The sequence below is a fragment of the Alligator sinensis genome, unplaced genomic scaffold, assembly GCF_000455745.1.
Source record: "Alligator sinensis unplaced genomic scaffold, ASM45574v1 scaffold232_1, whole genome shotgun sequence".
Taxonomy (NCBI): domain Eukaryota; kingdom Metazoa; phylum Chordata; order Crocodylia; family Alligatoridae; genus Alligator; species Alligator sinensis.
This window is the reverse complement of record NW_005842517.1, coordinates 118,961-141,503: the sequence shown is the minus strand read 5'-3', so window position 1 is coordinate 141,503 and position 22,543 is coordinate 118,961. Positions and strand designations below refer to the sequence as shown.

Below are 22,543 nucleotides of genomic sequence, written 5' to 3'. Positions count from 1 at the left end.
TTCAAAATGTCTGTTTTGTCAGAAAGGTTAGCACGCTATCAAAAGAAGAAAGTAATTTTGTTTATCTTGTATTTGCTGGCCATTCTTAAATAAACTTGACAGGTGCAAAAGTAAAATTGTTTTAATTTTCTTCCTCCAGCCAAAAATGGTATCAAGAAACGTGAGAAAAACAAGAAAGGGAATGAAAAGATGCCAGATGGTGACTCTGAAAGTCGAAGTGCCTATGAAGACATCAGAGAAAGTATGTGAGAAGTGTTTAAAATACCATTATTGGTGTTGTGGCTGCTCTCTTTAACTATGTTTAAATTACACGGGATATTGTAGGGTTGTTGGTTGTAGCACTGTTGGGCTAAGGACCAAGGCAGACAAGGTTCTTTGGGTAGATGTGATATTTTTTTATTAGACCAACTGAATAGCTGGAAAAATTGTTCTTTGCAAGCTTTCAGGCACAAACATCCTTATTTAGGCATAGGGAGAGTGTTAGTTTTTTGCTATGTCTAAGGCAGCAGTTCCCAACCTCGGGTTGTGACTCAAATGAGGGTTGCGGGGGCAATGCCAGCGGCACCACATACGAAAAACGAGCTGCGCCATGTGCTGGGAGCTCCCCTGCCCCCATCCCTGGGCCACCACCATTGCACTCCACTCCCAGCAGCAGGTCATGGCAAAAAAGGTTGGGAACCACTAGTCTAAGGTCTGTGTTAAATTGGGAATCACATGTTGAAACAACACTGTGTGGGAGAAAGTAAAGGGACAAGGAATTTGTCAGTATGTGACAATACTTTAAGGTACAGAGAGAGAGGTAAGGAGCCTAAATCCTATTTCCACAGCTATGGAAGAATACAGGAGCTTTAAAATGGGTGTCTCTGGAATGGTGGCTAAAGGACCTTAGAACAAATTAGAAGCAAACACGATATATACTAAATAGTTTTAAAAGAATAAGGTATATTTTCAGCTTATAAATGAGATTGGCATTTCTGAGCAGTGCTAGATAGAAAGCCCCAGAGACAGAAGTCTTCTCTTTGGAGCCTAAAGACAGAAGTCTTCTCTATGGAACATCAAGAATGAAAGATTTATGATTCTTTCCCACTAACAAATGTTAAACTTCCATTAAGTATGTGAAATAGCTCAGACCAATACCAATTGTGACCGTGGTTTCTGTACTGTGGATGGTGTCCGTTGTGATTCAGTTGATAATTTCTCTGATTTCAAAAGAAGTTAACAAACTGGATCAGAAAATAAATGACCTCATGTAGATTAGTGATCTGGTGGTGAAAAACTCCATAATACCATAAAAGACAAAGTCTCCCAAGTATTTGTAACATTTTTAGTACAGACATCTTATGTACTTCTATAGCTATCTTGGAGATTAAAATAAATAGGTAGTGGGAGTAAAATGCAACTGCTTCTGTCACCAAAAAATCCTAAAAAGGAATTAAAAAAAGAAGTTATAAATGTCTTGTGCTGGTGACCTAAATTTGTTTCTCATTCCCATAGCTTCTATCTTATAGACCTGGAAAATAGTATATTAATAGTAAATAGTTTATATATTTTTTTCAATTTATGAAGTTTTCATTTTTTTTTATTGAAGTGAATTGTCCAATAAACTTTTTTATGTGAAAATATGTCAGCCTGCAGGTTGATTGTAAATTTTTTTTGGCATGTAACTGGCACCAGTCCCATTCTGTTATAATTAGCAGGATACTGCTTTAATTTCCTATAGAAAGGATCACTTTAAAAATCTCAACAATTTAAAATCTCATGAAGTTTATATTCAAGGGGCCTTTTGTAAATAGATGAAAATCTAAGTATCCAGCTATATTGAAAAAATGATGGTTGAGAGTAGAGACTGGAGCTCGAGAGACCTGGTTTTAGTTTTAGGCTTTCCACTTTTATTGAGGATTAGCAAAATCCGTGGCAGTTGAGTTAAGCACCTAGGCTTCCTAAAGAAAGCATGGGGAAAGTTAGATGCTGTAGAATGGGTTTCACAGCAGCCAAAACACTGAGCAGGGAGTTGCCTAAAGTAGATGATAATGAAACCTGAGAAGAGAGGTGTCTTAAATCTTGTTCCTCCTTTAAAGCAGTCTGACCTGAACGGAGGTATTTTCCTCCTCTTGGCAGTCAAAGGCCTTAACACTTTCCTGAAGGCAGGTGCTTCAGTTTTTTATTTCAATTAAGAAGCAAGGGACATTCCTTTCAAAACAGATTTGGAGTTGGTGATGGGGATGTTGCACTTAGATCTAGTATCTCATTGCTAAGGCAGTATTTCAGTATTTTATCCAATGTCTATTCCATAAAATAGTGAAAAGAGTCTTTGGAGCAGGTCTCCCTATTTCTATATGAGTGACCTAACCTTTAGGTTGGAGAACAGTATTCTTGCTCTGTCTCTGGCTTAATGAATAATTTCATTAATAATCAATAATTTGTTGAAGTGAAATGAATAGCTTCAACAGCCAAGTTTTGGAGCACCCTCACCCTGCAGAAGCTGGTGATTTAGACATTATTCTGGAAGGTGGGATATGTGTGTTTGAATCCCCTTTAGAAAAATAAGGTGTCTTCATAGATTTCATAGACATTAGGGCTGGAAGGGACCTTGGAAGATCATCGAGTCCAGCCCCCTGCCTGAGGTGCAGGAAGGCAGCTGGGGTCATAGGATCCCAGCAAGATAAGCATCCAAATTTCTCTTGAAGGGGTTCAATGTAGGTGCTTGAACCACCTCCAGTGGCAGGCTATTCCAGACCTTGGGGGCTCGGACAGTGAAGAAATTCTTCCTTAAGTCCAGCCTGAAATGGTCTTGCAGGGGTTTATAACTTGGAGCACTCTGGTGAACAATCATTCCCCCAGATCCTGGTGGTCACCCCTGATAAACTTAGAGGTGGCCACCAGATCACCCCTGAGCCTGCGCTTTTCCAGGCTAAAGAGCCCCATAGCTCTCAGCCTGTTGTTGTAAGGTCTGTTTTCCTGACCTCTGATCATGCGTGTGGCTCTTCTCTGGACTCTCTCAAGCTTCTCCATATCCTTTTTGAATTGTGGAGCCCAAAACTGGACTCACTACTCCAGCTGCGGCTTCACCAAGGACAAGTACAATGGGAGAATGACGTCCAGGGATTTGCTTGAGAAGCATCTATGGATGCAAGCCAGCGTTCTGCTTGCTTTACTAGCCGCAGCATCACATTGAAAGCTCATGTTCATCTTGTGGTCAATCATGACCCCCAAGTCCCTATCGTCTTTAATGCTAACCAGTGTAGCACTGCTGAGCCTATAAGGATGCTGCAGAGTTTCCTCCCAAGGTGGAGAACTTTGCATTTTTCAGTGTTAAACACCATCAGGTTCTCATCTGTCCATTTCCTGGGCCTGTCAAGGTCAGCTTGTTTCATAGTTTCATAGTGGAGGGACCTGAACAGATCATCTAGCCTGACCCCCTGCCACAGGCAGGAATGAATGCTGGGTTCACAAGACCCCAGACAGGTGATCATCCAACCTCCTCTTGAATTTGCCCAAGGTAGGGGTGAGGACCACTTCCCTGGGAAGTTGGTTCCAGATTTTGGCTACCCTAACTGTAAAATATTGCCTTCTGATCTCTAACCTAAACCTATTCTCCATCAGCTTATGACCATTGTTCCTTGTCACCTCAGGTGGTGCTGGGGAGAAAAGAGCTCTGCCTATTTGCTGTTGATCTCCCCTGATGAGTTTGTAGGCAGCCACCAGGTCCCCCCTCAGCCTCCTCTTGCTGAGGCTGAACAGGTTCAGGTCCCTCAGTCTCTCCTCATAGGGCCTGTCCTGCTGCCCTCTCACCAAGCAGGTGGCCTTCCTCTGAACCCTCTTCAGGCTGACCACATCCCTTTTGAAGTGTGGCGCCCAGTACTGGATGCAGTACTCCAACTGCGGCCTGACCAAAGTCACATAGAGGGGGAGGATCACCTCTCTGGACAGGCTTGAGATGCATCTTTGGATGCATGACAAGGTATGGCTGGCCTTGCTGTTGCAGTCTGGCATTTTTGTAGTCTGTCTAAATCTAGTTGCAGCCTCTCTCTCCCTTCAAGTGTGTCCACCTCACCCCACATATTAGTGTCATCAGCAAACTTGGACAGCATGCTTTCCACCCCCTCGTCCAAGTCGCTGATGAAGATGTTAAAGAGTGCGGGCCCGAGGACCGAGCCCTGGGGTACCCCACTGCTCCCATCTTGCCAGGTTAAGTACAACCCGTCCACCACTACTCTCTGGGTGCACCCCATTAGCCAGTTTTTTACCCATCCAACTGTGTAGGCATCAATGCCACAGTCATTTAATTTATTGATGAGGATGGGGTGAGTGACAGTGTCAAAGGCCTTCTTAAAGTCTAGAAAGACTACATCCATGGCGACACCATCATCCAAGGATTTAGTTACTTGGTCATAAAAGGCAATCAGGTTGGTCAGGCAGGATCAAGGAGATGTGCTCCTTGATGATTCTCTCCAAGATCTTCCCGAGCACCGAGGTTGGCTTACAGGCCTATGATTACTTGGGTCCTCCTTCCTCCCCTTCTTGAAAATTGGGACCACATTAGCCAGTTTCCAATCCTCCGGCACCTGGCCAGATGACCACGAATGCTCATACAGCTGGGCCAAGGGCTCCATGATGACCCCTGGTAGCTCCCTCAACACCCGTGGGTGGAGGGCATGTGGACCTGCAGATTTAAAAATGTCTAGCCCTTCCAGAAGATCCCTAAGTACATGTGTGCTGACTGAAGGCTTGGGTGGAGCTATCCACAAGATTGTCCCTACCTCTGGTAGGTGGGATATCCTGGTCCCTGTTCAAAAAAACAGAGGCAAAGAAATTGTTAAAAATATCAGCTTTCTTGTCTGGCTTAGCCACAAGATTACCGTTTGTGGCTTGCAGGGGGCTTACATTTCCTGGTGTCCTCTTCTTGCTCCCAATGTATTTGGATCGCCCTCCTGTCCTCAGGTGTGGATGCTTTATCTCAGAGTTTGGTATCATTGGTGAACTTGGCCAGTCCGCTTCTGACTCCAATGTCCACATCATTAATGAAGATGTTGAACAATATAGATCCAAGGACAGAGCCTTGGGGGACCCCACTGGTCCAGGGCACCACGATGATTGACTTCCATCAACCACCACCTCTGGGTCTGACCATGGAGCCAATTCCCCAGCCAGCGGATCGTGGTGGACCCGAGGATACAGTTGCTCAAAAGCTGAGAAGCTGGATAAAAGTCAGACTACGCACCATCACTCCCTTCTCTGGTGTCTTTGCTTTATGTGGAGTTTGGTGCATTGGGCATGCCCTCAGTACAACTGCTAAATATTCCGTTTAGGAGATATAGGGATAAGGTTTGAGGATCTGGAGTGAGTTTAGATGCAAAGGACTCAGCTGCTTAGGACTGTTAATACAGATTTGCTTCTAGGCATGTCCAGAACTTTAAACACCTGAGGAACTTCACTGATAAATACTGAGGTGCCTGTGACATTAAGAGATGTCTAAGGTTAGGGAACAGCAAAGTGAATGGCATTGCATTTAGGTATCTAAAGTGGAAGTTAGATGGGATTTAACCATGTAAGTTCTACACTGGGTCTAGCCCTCAATTCCTCTGTGCCTCAGTCTCCTATCCATACAATTAGGTTAATAACATTTCAGAGATGCCTTGTCTGTTGAGATTGTAAGGCTCTAGAGTCTGCAGAAAGTGTTTCATAGAGTGCTGATTGCTGTCATATATTGGCATTCCTCATCTTTTTAATTACTGCTATATCCTGAAAATGGAGCATGAGGATTTCCTCATTTCTCTGCTACTGGAAACATTGGATACATGGGAAGATGTAGAGTATGTCTGTGTGCATGAGCCTCCATTTCTGGCTGTTTCTTAAATCCCATGGAGGCAGGGAGGGGACCTCTGGCCACATTAACTTCAGTGCTTTCCAGGATGTCAAGAAGGGGTGAGAAAGGAATCTTCAGTTTTCACTGAGCATGTCTACATGTACTGCTCTGCGCAATGGTGCCACTGTTACTGTGCTGCCATTTAGTTCTTCTTTTTGGAAATACTGAAAGACAGTGCAGTAATAGCCCATACTGTGCCATGCGTGTCACATGCAGTTATTTCTGGCATTACATTGCCGTAGCTACATGCTATAATGAGGGAATGCATAGCTATGGTGATGTAGCTGTGGCATCATGGCTTTTGCCCACAGATGCTACACTGGTGTAGTGCATTGCTACGGTGACATAGCATCATGTGTAGAAGGACCAGAACCTTCAAGATGTGTCTCTTTTGCCTGGTACATACTGTTTTCCTTAGCCCATGGTGGTTCAGGCCCAGATTTTTAAACATATATTGGGGCTTAACTCCCATGTCCCATGTCTTATTTCTACTGTTCCCACTATTCCCCCTGCCTCTAACCTGAAGAGGAGGCTGAGTGACTCAAGACTATAATATCTCCTTTTGGCTTTTTAGTGTTTTATGGAATCAGAGTCACACAAGAATATGGCTGAAAGGGACCTCAAGAGGTCATCTAATTCAACCTCCTGTTCAAGGCAGGATCATCTCTGTTAAACATTTCAGCCAAGTGTTTGTCTAACCTGCTCTTAAAAACTTCCAAGGATGTCGACTCCACAACTCTTCTTGGCCCTGAAGAATGAAGAACGGGAAGCCCATAGGCCCCACGGCTCTTCACCTTCACCTCTTGTATAGACCCAGGAAACAGAACAGCTGTCTTCCCTGACTACATTTGTCCTTGACTTGAGTAGAAATTACACTTGATTATGGGGACTGCAGGATTAGACACAGTATCTCCTGTTTCTAATACACTGAGTTTTACTCTTAACAGTCTTAGTGTATTAATCATTACGATGTGTTGAGAGATGACACTGTTTGGAACATGAACAACTGAAAACCAACTATCTCATTCTTTCCCAGAAAATGCAGTGTATTTATATGCACTTTTTCATAGATCTTGCATATTATAGTGACAAGTTTATAGCTCTGCTTTACCATCAGAGTCCTTCTAAAACATCCATCAAGTGAGGGGAGAAGTTCAAAGTATCTTAAATCAGTAGATATCTATAAGCTACCAGTTTCACAGGTGCATTTTAAACAGCATCACTGTCTTTTGGTAATTTGAGTTTTTAACATTGCCCCTCTGCCAAGAAGGTCACCCCAAAACAATCAGAGTGGGAGTCTGGACTGAGGATCAGATTTCAACCCTCTCAAAGATTTTGGGGCAGCGTGGATCCCAAATTTTGACTCAGGCCAATGTTTCCTTCATGTATAAATATCTAAGACTAGAGCTTAAGTTAATAGCTGTTGGCAATGCTTTTTTTATTTTTATAATTGAACATATAATGATTAGATGAAAAATGTTACAAGAGCTAGATAGAGTGATACTTGATCTTTGCTTGGCTGGCTGGCATGTACACCATGCTCCAAAAGGCAGACAACATCTTCTCTCATGCTTTACGTCTTTAATGCTCCAAACCGAAATTCCATGTAGAAACTTTCTGCCAAAAAATATAATGTGACTTGGGTGTGCCATTCAGACTGCTGGAATAACCAGGGGTGACTCAAATGACTCAAGGTATGCTGGTCACCCTAGCATGCTGTAGTCTGAAGCCCTGATCATCATTTGCATTCTAATAGTGTAGTGACCATTTACGTTGACTTAATTGGGCACTGGAGATTTGAACTAATATAGAGTGATTCTTTAGTTCAGGGGTGTCAAACATTCACCCCTTGATCTGAATTTGGCCCACAGAGCATGTTATTGAGCCCCAGGTGTTGCCCCTGGGGCTGAATTGACATGGACCAGCCACCCAGGCAGGGCCTGGGGCATGCTCTGGGATCTGTACCACATGTGGTGCCTGTCCCAACTACTCTAGTGTGCCACATGCAGCTCCAACCCCAGAATGGGTATGGCACGTGCTGCATCTGGTAGGGGAGGTGCAGAAAGGGTCCAGGGTCTGTAAGCCCATTGACCCATCTGGTCCATGGATAAGTGCCGCATCACTTATCCGGCCCGTGGAACCAGATGCGTTTGACACCCCTGCTTTAGTGGTATAGAACCAGCACAGAAGCCATGACAAAATTAATCTGCAAATGGTGAATGGGGTACAGGAAGGGGAAAGGGAGAGGACTGGGGGCTTCTCTGTGCTCTGCTGATCCCTTGGGAGCATTGGCAGCCAGAGAACCAGCTCAGGGAATAAGGTTCTCTCAGGTCCAGGAAGCAAGGACCTAGAGTTGATCTGGCAAAGCTTTCCTCAAGCTGTTCTGTGCACTTCTTGAAAACAACAAGGATTGCAGCCTCAGCTTTTCTGGGTCTCTGAGACTGAGGGTGAAATTCTCACTGCTGCTCCAGTCCCCTTCTTCTAGGTAAATGGGCTGTAGTTGCATTAAGGAGGCCTAAAATCCATGCTCTCACCCATTTAGGTATAGTGCGAAGCTCTCTTTGAGACCCTTGCAAGCTGTGATGGAAGGGCACATGTGGGGTGGACTAGAATATATGGCAATGTTGGGATTCGTAGAATCATAGAAAGTGAGGGTTGGAAGGGACCTCAGGAGGTCATCTAGTTCAACCCCCTGCTCATAACAGGGCTACCCCCAACTAGATCATCCCAGCCAAGGCTTGTTCTATCCAGCACTTAAAAACCTCCAAGGATGAAGATCCCACCACCTCTCTGGGTAGCCTGTTCCAGGGTTTTACTACCCTCCTAGTGAGAAAATTCTTCCTAATATCTAACCTAAACTTTCCTGGCTGCAACTTGAGACTGGTGCTCCTTGTTCTGTCATCTGCTACCAGTGCGAACAGTCTAGCTCCTTTCAATAGTCTATCTTCTTTCAAACTCCCCTTCAGGGGGTCTATGGGATATCCTGTGGAGGTAAATGTAATGTAGAGAGATTCCTATAGCACAAAATTTACAGCCCATGCCAAAGGAACCTAGATTGGTCTTAAGCAGCTATATGCTCTGCAGATCCTGGGAAGCCCCCAGGCTTACTTTCCCCTGTGTTGCTGTGAGTTCAGTGCTTTATCTTCGTTGTGCCTTTTCACAAATGATGTTGCAGCAAGGAGTCATTCCTTGAAGTGGTAGCATTGAACAAATGGGCCCTTAACATTCACCTCAGAGTATGGCATCAATTATCTCATAGCTCAAGAAGAGGCGGGGAGATGTCTTGCTCTCAAAAGCTCTGTATTGCAACTGCTAACATACACACAAAGATAGCTGACAATTTTCTGTTGATGTCATCATGTTAGCCCTCTACTAACCTAGTCCTGCAAATGTAAAAACGGCTTCCCCACTGTATGATATGTGAACTATCAGACTTCAGAATATGTGGACTTCAGAAATGCCATAACCTTTGTAAGGAGAAAATTGCATTCCCTTCATTCCTCATTCTTGCTTGCATCGTTCACATCAACTACAATGACATCAATAACAACAGTAACAAAAAAGTAAATCTGAGAAAAATTGAAAAGAAAACAATATTTTAACATGAGCTGAATACTAATAGAATATGAGATTATAGTAACACTCCATGCTACCCAGTGTTTTATAATTACTTATAAATTATACTGGCAGTCCTCAGTTTACAGTGTTTTGAGTTACAATGTTTTGCACTTACAACATTTATAAATTGACACCCTGTTTCAACTTTCTGATGCCAGTTTCGACTTTACAACACTTGATCTGACGCTACGCCAACGAACAAATTCGCTGCGTCACCCATCTCCCTGGAGAACATCTGTCCAAACTTCCTTGGACACTTTCTTTAAGAAAGCAGACAAGACTCCAGAAAAACCTGCAGCCAAGAGTCCTGAGAAAACTCCTGCCAAGAGCCCTTCAAAAAATCCAACCAAGAGCCCTTCAAAACATCCAGCAAAGTCTCCTCAAAGAAGTCCTTCCAAATCAATATGATTGCTATTTACAGTATAAATACATTAATGTAGCTATATTACTCATCTATTATTGAGTACAAAATTCCGGGTTATTTTTGGTGAAAATAGGATATCAGGCCTTGGTTCAGGAACCAATCCCCCATTTATTAAATTGTTTGCTATGGGAAAATCGGTTCCGAGTTACATTTTGACTTAAGACATGGTTTTCAGGAACCAATTGTGTTGTAAGTCTGAGGACTGTCTGTACTAACTGCCTTAGTTTGCTTTTGGTGTATGGAGGCCCTGGTATTTACCTTTAAACCACATTTTGATGGATAATTATTAGAGATCCATCAGAAATGAGATGTATGCCACTTCCCAATGCATGGCAATCTAGAAATATTTAATACTTGTGCAATTAACTGTTAACTAGCAGATTAACTAACATCAATCTAGAGCTTTCTATTTTGGTAGTCAGAGAAGTGGGTATGAATACATTATTCAATTCATTAAGGCTTTTTACTTAGCAGTGAATGCATACACTGGACTAGAAGGGACCTCTCAGGCTTTTGAGTCCAGTCCCATGAATCCTCATTTCCACAACTGTATGGGAATGATACACTATATCATTCTTATATAGTTTATGCAAAGAAATGTCAATGTGTTGACTGTTTATGAATAGTTAACTTTCACCTTTTCGTCTCTGTTATCTGTGGTGTGTAAGTAGGTGTGTCAGTGCACTTTCTATTCCCTGGCTAGTTTTTTTTTAAAGTTGATAGCTAACGTACTTTAAATAAGCAATTTCTGCAAAATAAGCTTTACTGCTAAAATTTGTGCAACTTTCAAGATGCAAGAACATTTCCATAATAACATTAATAGCTAGCCAGTTATCAGTGTACAATGAACAGTCTCACCAAACTTACTTGCAGAAATAATCACAAATAACTGTTCATATTATTCAGCTTTAAACATTCATCTCTATTTTAAGATTATTCAATGAAAATCCTTCTTCAGTGTCCTATGGGTCCATTTTCTAAACCAATCCAAGTAATGACCCCCATACAACTGATATGGTATATACAGTACTACAGATGGATCTGAATGGTTTGATATTGTGGATAAGCTGTAGACATCTGCTGTTTAAGTATCTGAATGCTAGTCAAAAAGCAATCATAATTATTGGTGCAAAGGTTCTTTCAGAAAGAATAGCCCAGCAAACTTCAACAGTATAGCAAGACATGTTAAAAGGACAGCTCTCCCTTCCAAAGTGAATAGGAGTTATGGAGTCCTTTTCTCCAGACTAAATAATCCCAATTCTTTCAGGCTTTCTTCATTGCCCACACCTCTAATAATTTTTGTTGCTCTCCTGAACTTTTTCTAATTTGTCCAGATCTTTCATAAAGTGAGGTACCTAAAACAGGACACAGTACATCAAATAAAGCCTTATCAATGTCTAATAGAGCAAAATAATCACTTCCCTTGACTTGCGAGTGATGTTTTTCTTAATACCGCACTGCTGGGTTTTATTCATTTTATGGTCCACTATAATCCTCCAGGTCCTTTTCTTTAATACCACAGCCTAGCCAGTCCTTCCCCAATCTGTGTTTGTGTCTGCAACTGTTCCCATCCCAAGTGCAGGGTTTTGCACTTATCATTACTAGATTGAATTTGATTAATTTTGAATCATTTCTCTAGTTTATCAAGATCACTGTAAATCCTAATCAATTCTCAAGAGTACTGGCCACTCCATCCAACTTCTCCTTGCACAACATTTTTTTTCCTGGTCAGAGAATCCTGCCTGCAAATTTAATTCTCTTCATACTTAGTGTATGAAGAGAATTATACATACATAGCGTGTTCATTATGCATACATAGTGTGTTCATTGAAAACATAACTTTCTCTGGGTGAGGAATAGACAGCCAGACAAAGGTATCTGTGATCACTAGGCCCTCTTAGCTATTGTCTGTGCTAAATTAGAAAAGGATGGTGGTGGACACACTTGTTATTTTTAAAAGATGAGTTTTTGCTGCCAAAAGCAATGCATTTGTGGTAGTTAATCTGATGGTAAATTCTAGACTTGTTCTGTACCTGTGACATCACATGATTCATATGATATCTCAGTATAAACAAAGGGTTTGCAGCCAACAGCATATGCCATAGTTGCAAATTGGTATTCTTCAGTCATAGGATTATAGGAAAGTCGAGCAGGAAGGACCTCACAAGGTCATCTGATTTAACTCTGCTCAAAGCAGGAGCATTTCTGACTAAATCATCCCAGCCAAGTGTCTGTTTAGCCTGCTCTTGAAAATTAACACGGATGGAGATTTCACAGTTTCTCTAGATAGCCTGTTACAAGGCTTGACCCTCTAATAGCCAGGGAGCTCCTCTTAATCTCTAACCTAAATTAAAATGAATCAAACTTTGCTGAGCAAATATTACATACTTGCTAAGGCATAAAAAGGTGCCTGGGCATCCAGAATATATGGGCACACAGGGCAATAGCAACTTCCATCTGGCACTGTGCTGCTGGCGCAATAGTGAGGCTGTGGCAGCAGCATTTTTTCTCACTCCTCCCCCCCGCCCCAAGTTCATGCCCAGAGACACTGCCCTAGTTGCTCCATCCTGCTAATGCTATTGCATATTTGGGTAACTGGAATGTATTTGGGTTCATTTCCCATTGTGCTGTAGAAATGTTAAGTATACTACCCACATATGAATCAGTCAGTAGGAAAGTAGTCGGCTCTTAAGGCCAGGTTTGAACATAGCATTTAAGAATGTGTGCAACTTTAAACACATAAATAGGGCAGCTGAAACCACTGAACCTGTTGTGTACATGACTTGGCTTCAGGGGCTACTAGGACATTCCTGTGCAGCTGATTTACCACATCTGGTGTCTACTATGCCAATATAGGGCTATTAAACTCTCTTTCAGAGGCAATCAGTCCAGGCATGACAGTATGTGAATGTGGCTATACTACTCATTCAGGAAGTAGCATGCAAGCAGTATAGCATGTTTCAGCATAGCAGCAGAAAAGTACCAGTGTAGACATGCTCTTTATCTTCAGCTAGCTTAGCATGCTTAAGGCCTATACTAGGTCATGACTGCAGTGAGGAACAAACTGGAAAGGATGTTGGGGAAGCAGGAAGTGTGAGACCGAGTGTGGAAGTTCCAATTTTACTATGAACGTTAGCAAAAGGATCTTGACTGTAATTAGGAGCTGGGAATAGGGATAGGAGATCTTCAGAACATTAAGACATTTGGATTGTATAGTTGCCTGGATGATATATATGTTTCTCACGACTCTTTTTGAATGATTTGAACCTCTTGGGTCTACAAAGCTAATCTTGGCATCTCGTGAGAACAGGCTTCCTTTCAGTATTCCTACTACTTCTCAGTCCCATTTTGGCACTTCTGTTTCCATAATCAGAAAGCTCACATGCTTGTAAAAATGATAAATACTAAGTATCTTGCAGACATCAACTCAGGTTTTTAGATTGCATAGTCCTGGTGTTGGTTCGAGTCTGTGGCAAAAGTTCTAAACTGGTCTGAACTGGCACCCCTGTCTCTGGATTGAAGCCAAGTAGCAGAGAAGCAGGTTAATGGATGAAATAATTACGAATGGTAAGCAATTGAAGGTATCATCTTCCCAGTGTGCAGTCATTTGAAACCAAGGCTGCCATGAGAAACACAGCTGGTAAGATGTGGGAACAAGAGGGCCAGGATATAGCGTGTTTACCAAGCTTCTTAAAAACAAAGGAGCTTTCCAGAAATGGATTAAACATATGAATGAGTTTACTCCATGCTCAGATGGATTCATCAGTGGTACTCCTGTCCCACTTATGTTTTTTTTCTCCCGGCAGATAAGCCCCAGTCCCTGTTCATGGACTTGTTTCCAGAGCTCCACCCTGCCTACTCTTCAATAACACTCCTGCTTCCTGAGCCAAATTGGGGCCCTTTTATCTTCATTTGAGGATTGTTTCATTTTAATCCATGTTTGGCTTGGGTTCCCTTGAACTTTAGAATTCTAATTACTTCTTGCAGTGCTCCTTCCTGCCTTTTCAGTTTTAAATGTTCCCTTAGCTTTCATGATACTCTTAAGGGTTCAAGGGTTTGGATATTTTGGGGTGCTTTTGTGAAAAAAGAAAGCTCACTCGTTAAGTGAGTTTTCCCAGAATCATACAGCTCAACAGACTGACTATTTTTCAGAATGAGTGTATGTATCCAAAGAATCCACTGCTGTTTCTTACAGGGTTTTAAGTACAGTATATATATTTTTAATCTTAACAGAGCATTCAAATGATTTATATGTTTGGGACTTTCAGTAAGTTAACACTTCTGACCTTTTAGTACTGTATTAATGATGGTCTTGGATGAAAAAGTCTGGGGTTGAAAAAGCTGTCAGGAAGGACAACAGTTTTTTTTCTTAATTGTAATTGCTTTTTTCTAACATATTTAAGAAAAGACAGACAGATTGATCTCCTGATGGTTGGTAAGGAAAACAAAATCTAGGAGCAAGTAAATTATAATCATAAGACTTTCCTCTGAAAACACTGTTCAAGTAATGGCTCCGAGCAGTTACAATGACCTCCATCTCTTATGAGACATGTTTGTTTTTATTCATACCTCATTATCCTGTATGAACTTGTAACAGCAGATGTATTTTGTAAGTGTACTTGGATCTGTGCTTGCTTAAGACAAACCTAAGCTTTGTATGATTGAAACATCAACACAGTTTTAATTTTATCAATGCTTTTCAGAGAGAAGTTGGACTGATTTCAGGCATTTCCTGCTACAGACTCTCCTATCTAGGTCAAGTATTTAAGTCCACCCATATTCCAGGGAATCTGAAGTCATTGACAGAGAACTATTGGGCTTGTGGAGGAGACAGAGGGAAAGTGAGCCCTATTCATGGATGGCAGAGGTCATGGGAAAGACCACATGAAAATATACTCCCTTAACTTTGAATAGCCAGCCATATAGCCTCAGGGTTTTCTCCCCATACTGGTAATAGGCATTATGCTGATATAAGAAGAGTGAAATACTGAATGGGCTGGTACAAGCAACTTTTTATGACGGGCTATATCCTCATTCCCTTCCTTCTCATCATTACATGGTGGAGGGACAGTATTCCTTGATAGATAACTATTTTTCATCTCTTCCACTTGAGGTAGTATTGTGTCCATGTGTGCCCCTCTTTCCCCTTGCATATGAGAATCAGTGATAGGCTTTATGACTAGCCACTCCGTCAGAGAGATTCAAAGGTAACTAAGTTTGGAACTTGCTACCTCACAACAGGAAGGGAGGATTCAAAAGCTAGTGCACCTGTAGAATTAGCTTGTTCCTGCTGTAGATTGGGAGTCTCTTTTCCTTTTAAATGGAAACATTCATATAGGCCATAAAAATCATGGCTCTCCAAAGTGGTTGAGTTAAGTGGGAGTCATTTGGATTCATCATACTACTATACTCATCATGTAAAAATATTTATGACCTGCCATGACCTTAAGATGGAAGATTCCTGTGTCTACTCCATGCTTGAACTTTTAAGATCCCTTTTCCTTTGCAAGGTGTTTTTTGAAACAGTAATCATTCAATATCCACTAAGAGGGTTACCGTGAAGAGAGAAACTGCAGTGCCTCAATCCAGACTTGGAGAGAATAGTAGAGGCGATAGGATCAATCAGTCTCCATGTTCAGTGAGTCCTGGGGCTCTCATCTTGTTGGCTGTCAGGCAGTACAGACTGATGTCAGCCTCTGTATCATGTATTTTTTTTTACCTAACTAATAGGGCTGTGCGAAGCTTTGGGTGGCTAAGCTTCGGTAGCTGATTTGATTAGGAGATTTGGCCTGATTTGGCGGCCGAATCTCTGAATCCAAATTGAATCAGGAAACCAGTAAAAAAGTCCACATTGACTCAAAGCTCTCTGAACCGATTCAAAAAAGATTTGGAAAGCTACGGAGATCTGGGCAGTTCCCACTTGCCACCGCAGGGAGCTGGATCTGGACTTTGTGCCAGTAACTAGGGGGTGGGGGGAATTGGAGGAGGGGGAGGGAACCATGGGTGGACCCCCACCAGGCCCCATCCCCTGCCTGCTCCCCCAGCCCCTCTGAGCACCCCATGACCCCCGCCCACTTTTCCGGGCCCCGCCTCCCCACTGCCCTGCCTAGCCCCAGCTCCCGGTTCTTTAAAAAAATAAAATAAAATAAAAGCCCCATACTCACCGGCTGCTGCAGCAGCCTCAGGGCTTCTGGGGGCTCGTGGAAGAGACACCCATGCAGCATGGGGCAATAGGGGGCAGTGGAGATTGCTCCTCCACCTGGCAGAAGCCAGTGGTTGGGGGCTTTTTTTTTAAAGAGCCGATGGGCAGGGCAGCCATGGGAGGGGGCTGGGAAAGCAGGCGGGGGATGGGGGCTCATGGCAGAGTAGGGCAGTGGGATGCAGCGGGGATCACCCCGTCCCCCCACCTGGAAGCAGCCAGTTTGTGCAGGGCTTTTTTTTTTTTAAGTGCCAGGACGCTGGGGCCAGGCAGAGCAGCTATTGACAGGGCTGAGAGAGCGGGTGGGGGATGGGGCCTGTTTGATTTGGAGATTCGGCTGATTCGGCAGCGGCTGAATCTCTGAATCAGATTTGGCCAAATCGATTTGGGACAGTGATTTGAATCACCAAATTGAATCACTGTCCCCCGAAACAGCCAAATCCAAAGCAAGTACTAGCTGCTTCGCACAGGCCTACTAACTAAGCCTGAAAATCCATTTTACATTGCCACCTCAGACACATCAGATAATGAGCAGTGAATTTCAGACATTACTAACTGACATTGAATTAAAACCAATGACCTGTACACAACAGACTCTACTTCTCATTTCAAATCAGCAGACACATCTAGTTTCTATTGTGGGTCAGTTTTTCATTATTAAATGTCATTTGACCAGTATCATAATAGTCTGAGAGTTTCTGGATGGCCGTGAGAAGGCAACCTGTTGCTCCCTGAAAATATTTTCAAGCCTTAAACTGCTACATCTGAGGATGGCAGCACATCTCCTTCAGTATCATGTTCAGCACAAATATTTTCTTGGGTAAGTTGTATGAAAAAATTGAAATTAGCCTTAGCCAGAGCTTGAACTTGATAGAAAGCTGAGTGCTTTGCAGATCTCATTTAAAAGTATTGATCAAAAACTGGAGACAGTTTTGAGCTCTGTCTAGGACTTGCAGTTAAGTACGACAAATTTAGAAAGTATGTAGGAACGTCAGTGCCTAAACTTGTGCTATGAAGGTTAAACATCCTTTGCCATATATTTACAATCATGATCCTAGGCTGGATCTTTAGGTTTTATAATCAGAGTAGTTCCTGTGAAATCAATTGAGCTATTCCAGTTTAAATCACTTGTGTATATGCCCTATACTTATTTGGCTACAAGGGCTACTGTAGTCAGGTACTGCGTGTTATCTCTGTGACCTGTAATGGAGGAGGGTGGGTCCTATTACCTATATTTTTTCCATTAAAATACCCATTAGCGAGCAAGATATTTGGGGTATGCTTCTAGATAGAGGGATCTGGGCCAAAATCCTTTGGTACATATACATGTGCTCCAGGAACGGGGGGTTGGGGTGCTTTCATTAGAGCGGCTCCAAGAGCTGTTCTAATTAAAGTGCCTGGAACATTTCATGTGTAAGTGTTTCCACACTTAAAAATGGTGGTGGGGGCGCTTTAACTAAAGCTTGTTTAAAGTGCCCCTGCTGCCATTTTTAAGTGTGGGAATGCTGACACACGAGACGCTGAGTCTTCTGGAGTGCTTGAGGAGTTTTTGATAGATTTATGTTCCCAGGACTGAGAATACTGGAAGTTTCTCAAGTTATATATGTCTCAGTTAGCCAAGTGGAGAAGTGTTCTATTACTCAATAATACTCTGGAGGAAACATAAATTAAATTCACCTTATTGGCTAAGAACAGACATTCAAAAAGCCTGAGGTGGAATTGGTCTAAGTTACACAGTTTTCTTTAAGCGGTGTAGTTTAGATTGGTAGCAAACAGAAAACTCATTCACTTTTGGTGGTGGTGGTAGGGGGGGATGACAAAGCTTAGACCAGATTCTCCCATTTTTAAACCAGCCTACCTGTGCCAAACTTCTGTTCTGTTACAGGTATAGACTGGTTTCCAATCACTTATACTGGTAAAAGTGTAATGTTTGTAACTGGTCTTTGTGCTTGGCATGGCTGAAGATTGGGTGTAGTTTAAAAAAAGGGAACCAAGGCTGTTTTGGGCAGTAATCAAATGGAAATGCTTGATGAAGGGGGATCATTCCATATTTCTATTTGTTTGGACATTGGCTATCTAGTTAAGAAACAATTTATTGTTTTAATGTCATGTCAGTTTTCTATGGCAGACTTTCCACTTTAAGCCTGCATACTGATATTAAGGTAAGCAGATTCAATTGTTCTCTTTTGTTTCTCCTTAGTGCGATTTTTCTTTAAATTGAGACCTTGATTTTGTTATAGGTATATTAATCATTAAGTGGTTTTGATAGAATTATGGAAATTGTATGCCATTCTCCCTTGAATAATGCTAGATGTTGACATTTAGAAAGGTACCAATTTATACTGTTATACGCAATGTAGCACAATTCCTTTCATGTGGATGCAGCTGCATCTGTAAAAGGAATAATATCAGTTTGTCTACTGGGAGGACACTATCTATTCTAGTATAAGTCACCTTATAAGTCAACAAATACAGCTGTCCACAATAGAGCTTTTATTAGTATGACTATTTAATTTGAGTAAAAATCGTATTCCTAATTGAGACAGTTACATAGGACAAAACTTTAAAGTGCGGAGCTGGCCATAGAAATTCTGGTTGTTGCTTGAGCTGTAAAAGTTTAATTTAAATGTCATTTTGATGGTGTATTGCCTAGTCTGTTTTCAGTGTGACACAACTTGGCCCCAGATGCATCAAGACACTCCCAAGGTATTATTGTACCTTCAGGGGTGCCCTTCATTCTCAAATGCCTCTCTGCCATCTGCTGTTTGACCCCAGAGAACCAGCTAAGATGTGCCACAAGCCAACTCCTTGGCCTGTGGCTCCTCAGCCTTGCCCAACTCACCCAGGTCTTACCAGCTCTTAGCAGAAGGGATTTTGCTACTGTAACAGAGAGCCCACAGCTCTCTGATACTTCAAGAGGAAAAGTTGCCCAGCCAGGGAGCTTTGCAGGTAGGCAGGGTGCTGTAGCCCCAGGGCACCAGGGCAATGGGGTAATGGGTTAATTAGCCAGCACCTGCAGGTGGTCAGATGACTAGATGCAGGCAGGACCAGGGGAGCATATAAGCTCGGGCTGGATCCAACGGGGCAGTCTCTCCCTGGCTGCCACCAGGAAAAGAGCTTCTGCCCAGGGGAGCCCAGGATGCTGGGTTAGTGAGAGGTGGAAGGCTGCTACATGTTGTTATTTGTTATACCCCAGGCACTTGTGTTTACGTTGCGTTAACTAGTGATTTGTGGATGAGGCTACAGGGGAGGTGGAGGCCTCATTAGTGTCTGGGTGGTGGGGGGAGCACTTGACTGTCTTGAGCCCTGCCAGGGGCAGGCTCAGGGCTTGAATGCTTAGTGAGCACAGAGGGGCCAGGGGCCTGGTGCCCAAGAGGGGTGCAGCCATAGAGGGGCCAGGGGCCTGGCATACAAGAGTCAGAGGCTCAGTGCTTAGAAGGAACAAGGGGAGCTAGTGCCTTGAAGCCAAATCCTATTCAGTGGGCCTAGGCTAGAATGGCTAGCTACATTATAGGGGAGGAGGCTGAGGCCCCAACAGAGGGTACCAGTAACACCTGTGAAGTATGGGGTGTGGTAAAGGGGAGGTCTTGGAGCCACTCAATTAGCCCATAAGGCTTTAGAGGCTCAGCCTGGGGCAAGTGTGACCTGGGGCCTAGCAAAGGCCTTTTGGTAGCCTCCCTTTTATATAGTGTTTATGTTCATCATCAAGACGTGGTAGGCGAAGTAGGAAGGCACCCTAGGGGGCGGATCAGGGCATGGTTGTGGAGCCACCATTGGTGTCACGGCCACCCCTGGGACCTGATGTGTTACAGTTACCTAGAAGAATTATACCCTTGTCTGATCATATGTTCAGAAATGATACTCACCCCTTCTTCTGGTCAGTCAGATGTTCTGAGATCACAGTTACCACTGGCAATAAGTATGATTTAAAAAAAACACAAAGATCTATTATAAAAGACAAGAGCAAACATAAGAAACAGTAACAATATGCTGAGATATAGCCAGCAACATAAGAATAAACAAACAAAAGAAAATACCAGAATGATGATCTGATGTTACCCTGCATCTTAGGCCCAGGAAGACAGCTTCTACCCAGTTCAACTGGTTAGAAAAAAGCTCTTGTCTCTGACCCTTCTGTCAGGACCTCTGCTGCTTTTCCTGCCAGACAGGATGCTCAGCATGCTGGCCGAGGGCCTAAAGGGAACTATGTCTGGGAAAACTAAAGCCAAACCCCTGTCCTCATGGGAAAGGCAGTATATGGTTTCTTGCCTGGCCATTTACATACATCATCTATTGAATTCTTGGGTAGCCGATACTGTGCATATAACTTCTTGCCCAACCAAGGGTGCATATTTACCAGACTAGATGACTTTCTTGATCTAATTATCACCAGGAGACTATTTCCATCCTTTCAGGCATATCCACTTAATTTCCCCACTGTGAGAAATACCCTTCTTTGAATACCCTGAATAGCCAAGTGTTATTCTTAGAGATCTCTTCTTCTAAAGTGTAAATTGTCATTGTCTAGAAGAGCAGACAGTATGCCTCAGAGCACATCTACAGGACTCTGTATACCCGGCTATTTAACACCCATGTTGGATGCTCTTAAAGCCTCAGTCTATTTGGGTCTCCAGTTAACAGTTGATGGAGCATATGATTTTCTTCATCTCTTGCCTCTCTTGTCAGTAATGATGTTAGGGTCTGTCTTCTTCTTGTTCTAATGTCTGAGAGTACAGGGAGTACATCTATGTGCGTGTCAGTTGTGCAGTCTGAGTCTCAGTGCCCTGTTGAGTATGGTATTGAGCTTTTTAGTATAACAGCTTCTGGACAACACAGGAGCACAATATTTTGCTGAGGCATATACCATTGCAAATGCGGTGGTTTTGAACACTTCAAAGTTGGCACCCTATGACCCTGTCTCATGCTGTCTAAACCTTTTAAGGCAGGTACCTGTGTGGAGACTTTACTGAGTATAGCTTAATGTAATCTCCATTGAGATCACACATGATATATCAGTAAAACAAACTCAAGAAAGCATGTATGACATCCCACAAACGCTTCAAAATTTTATAGGGTTTGTGACATGTTCCCTAGTCTGTTTTCCATTTTTACTGTTGTCCTTATTGCCCTGGGCAACCTTTTAACTTGGTTTCTAGTTTTCCATGATATGGGCAGAGTTAAGATGTCACTTTTTGCTAAAGCTACCATTTGTGTCCCTTCTATGAATTTTTTTGGCTCTGCACTGCATTTCAAAGATTTGTTGTTTTTTTTTTTTAAAGATGCTTTAGACATTGGCATATTCAAGAAATATGCCCTTCCATTGAAAGTTTGGCATTGCACCTAACTTTTTTTTTTTTGGAAATGGTCTGCCACATATTTTACCAAGGTGATTTAGCTAAATGCATCTGTTTGTTTGGCTTTGAAAACCACAGGAGTAGAACAATAGGATAAGCTGCTTGGGGAAATAGCAATTGCCCAGACTTTCCCATTTGAGAAGATCTAGAACCTCTCTTCTTGAGCTCTCTGTACATACAGTATAAAGACTAGGTCCACACATTGGAGACAGACTTTTTATGCCCTTTCCCCTTGCACCTGGCTCAGACACAATGCAGCCCAGAGGCATTTTTGTGCCTATTAAGGCCAATTGGCTGGATGTATGCTGCATGGGGCTCCTATCCTAGCCATATAAAAAATGACATAATCTCATGGGCAAGTTATCTGGAAGCAGCAGAAGGCTCAGAAATATCTGTGCATAAGATATATATTATCTGAAGTTAAACCACAATACTTAAAACTTGACAAAATATCTCATGAGAATAGGCTTTCTGGAAATTCCAGCTTCTAGCAGTGCCAGAAATAACACTAAACTCCTGTGCTAAATATGCTGTTTTGGTATTTCCAGGATGACTGCAGCCTGGAAGTGCAAAGGAGTATAAACATGAACGCATGAAAAATAGTGAATAAATAACCTAAGTGAACTTTTCTGAATCTCAGAAATGTTTGGTTTAATTTCAGGTATGAGGTAAGAGGGGTGAGAGAGTCCTTATTTTATTTTTTACTCCTCTCTAGTTTTCCCTAAACTAGGGAAACAGAAAAAATAGACATTTCCCCTGATGCAGATTCTCCATATAGCAACCTTTTCAACAAATGATGTGCCCAGTTATGCCATCTGGTACACAGCATTTAGCAGACAGAAAGAGAACAGGTTACGATCAGCCCTTTCAAAAAGAACGCAAATTGAGACTAAAAAAACAGTAGTTTCATAGTAGGTAGGGTCGGAAGGGACCTGAGCAGATCATCAAGTCCGACCCCCTACCATGGCAGGAAAGAGTACTGGGGTCAAACGCCCCCGGCTAGGTGTTCATCCAGCCTCCTCTTAAAGACCCCCAGGGTAGGAGCCAGCACCACTTCTCTTGGAAATTGGTTCCAGATCCTA

At 42.6% G+C, this 22,543-nt stretch overlaps 1 protein-coding gene across 1 annotated transcript in view; it reads left to right on the top strand.

The window, feature by feature from the left end:
- CPXM2 (carboxypeptidase X, M14 family member 2) overlaps positions 1-22,543 on the top strand; it is a gene marked incomplete at its 3' end in the record, with an annotated part of 143,062 nt that overhangs the window by 12,119 nt on the left and 108,400 nt on the right. Inside the window, exon 2 of the mRNA XM_006031600.3 lies at positions 140-241. Coding sequence (XP_006031662.2) covers positions 140-241 — 102 coding nt within the window. The remainder of the gene's footprint in view (positions 1-139; positions 242-22,543) is intronic.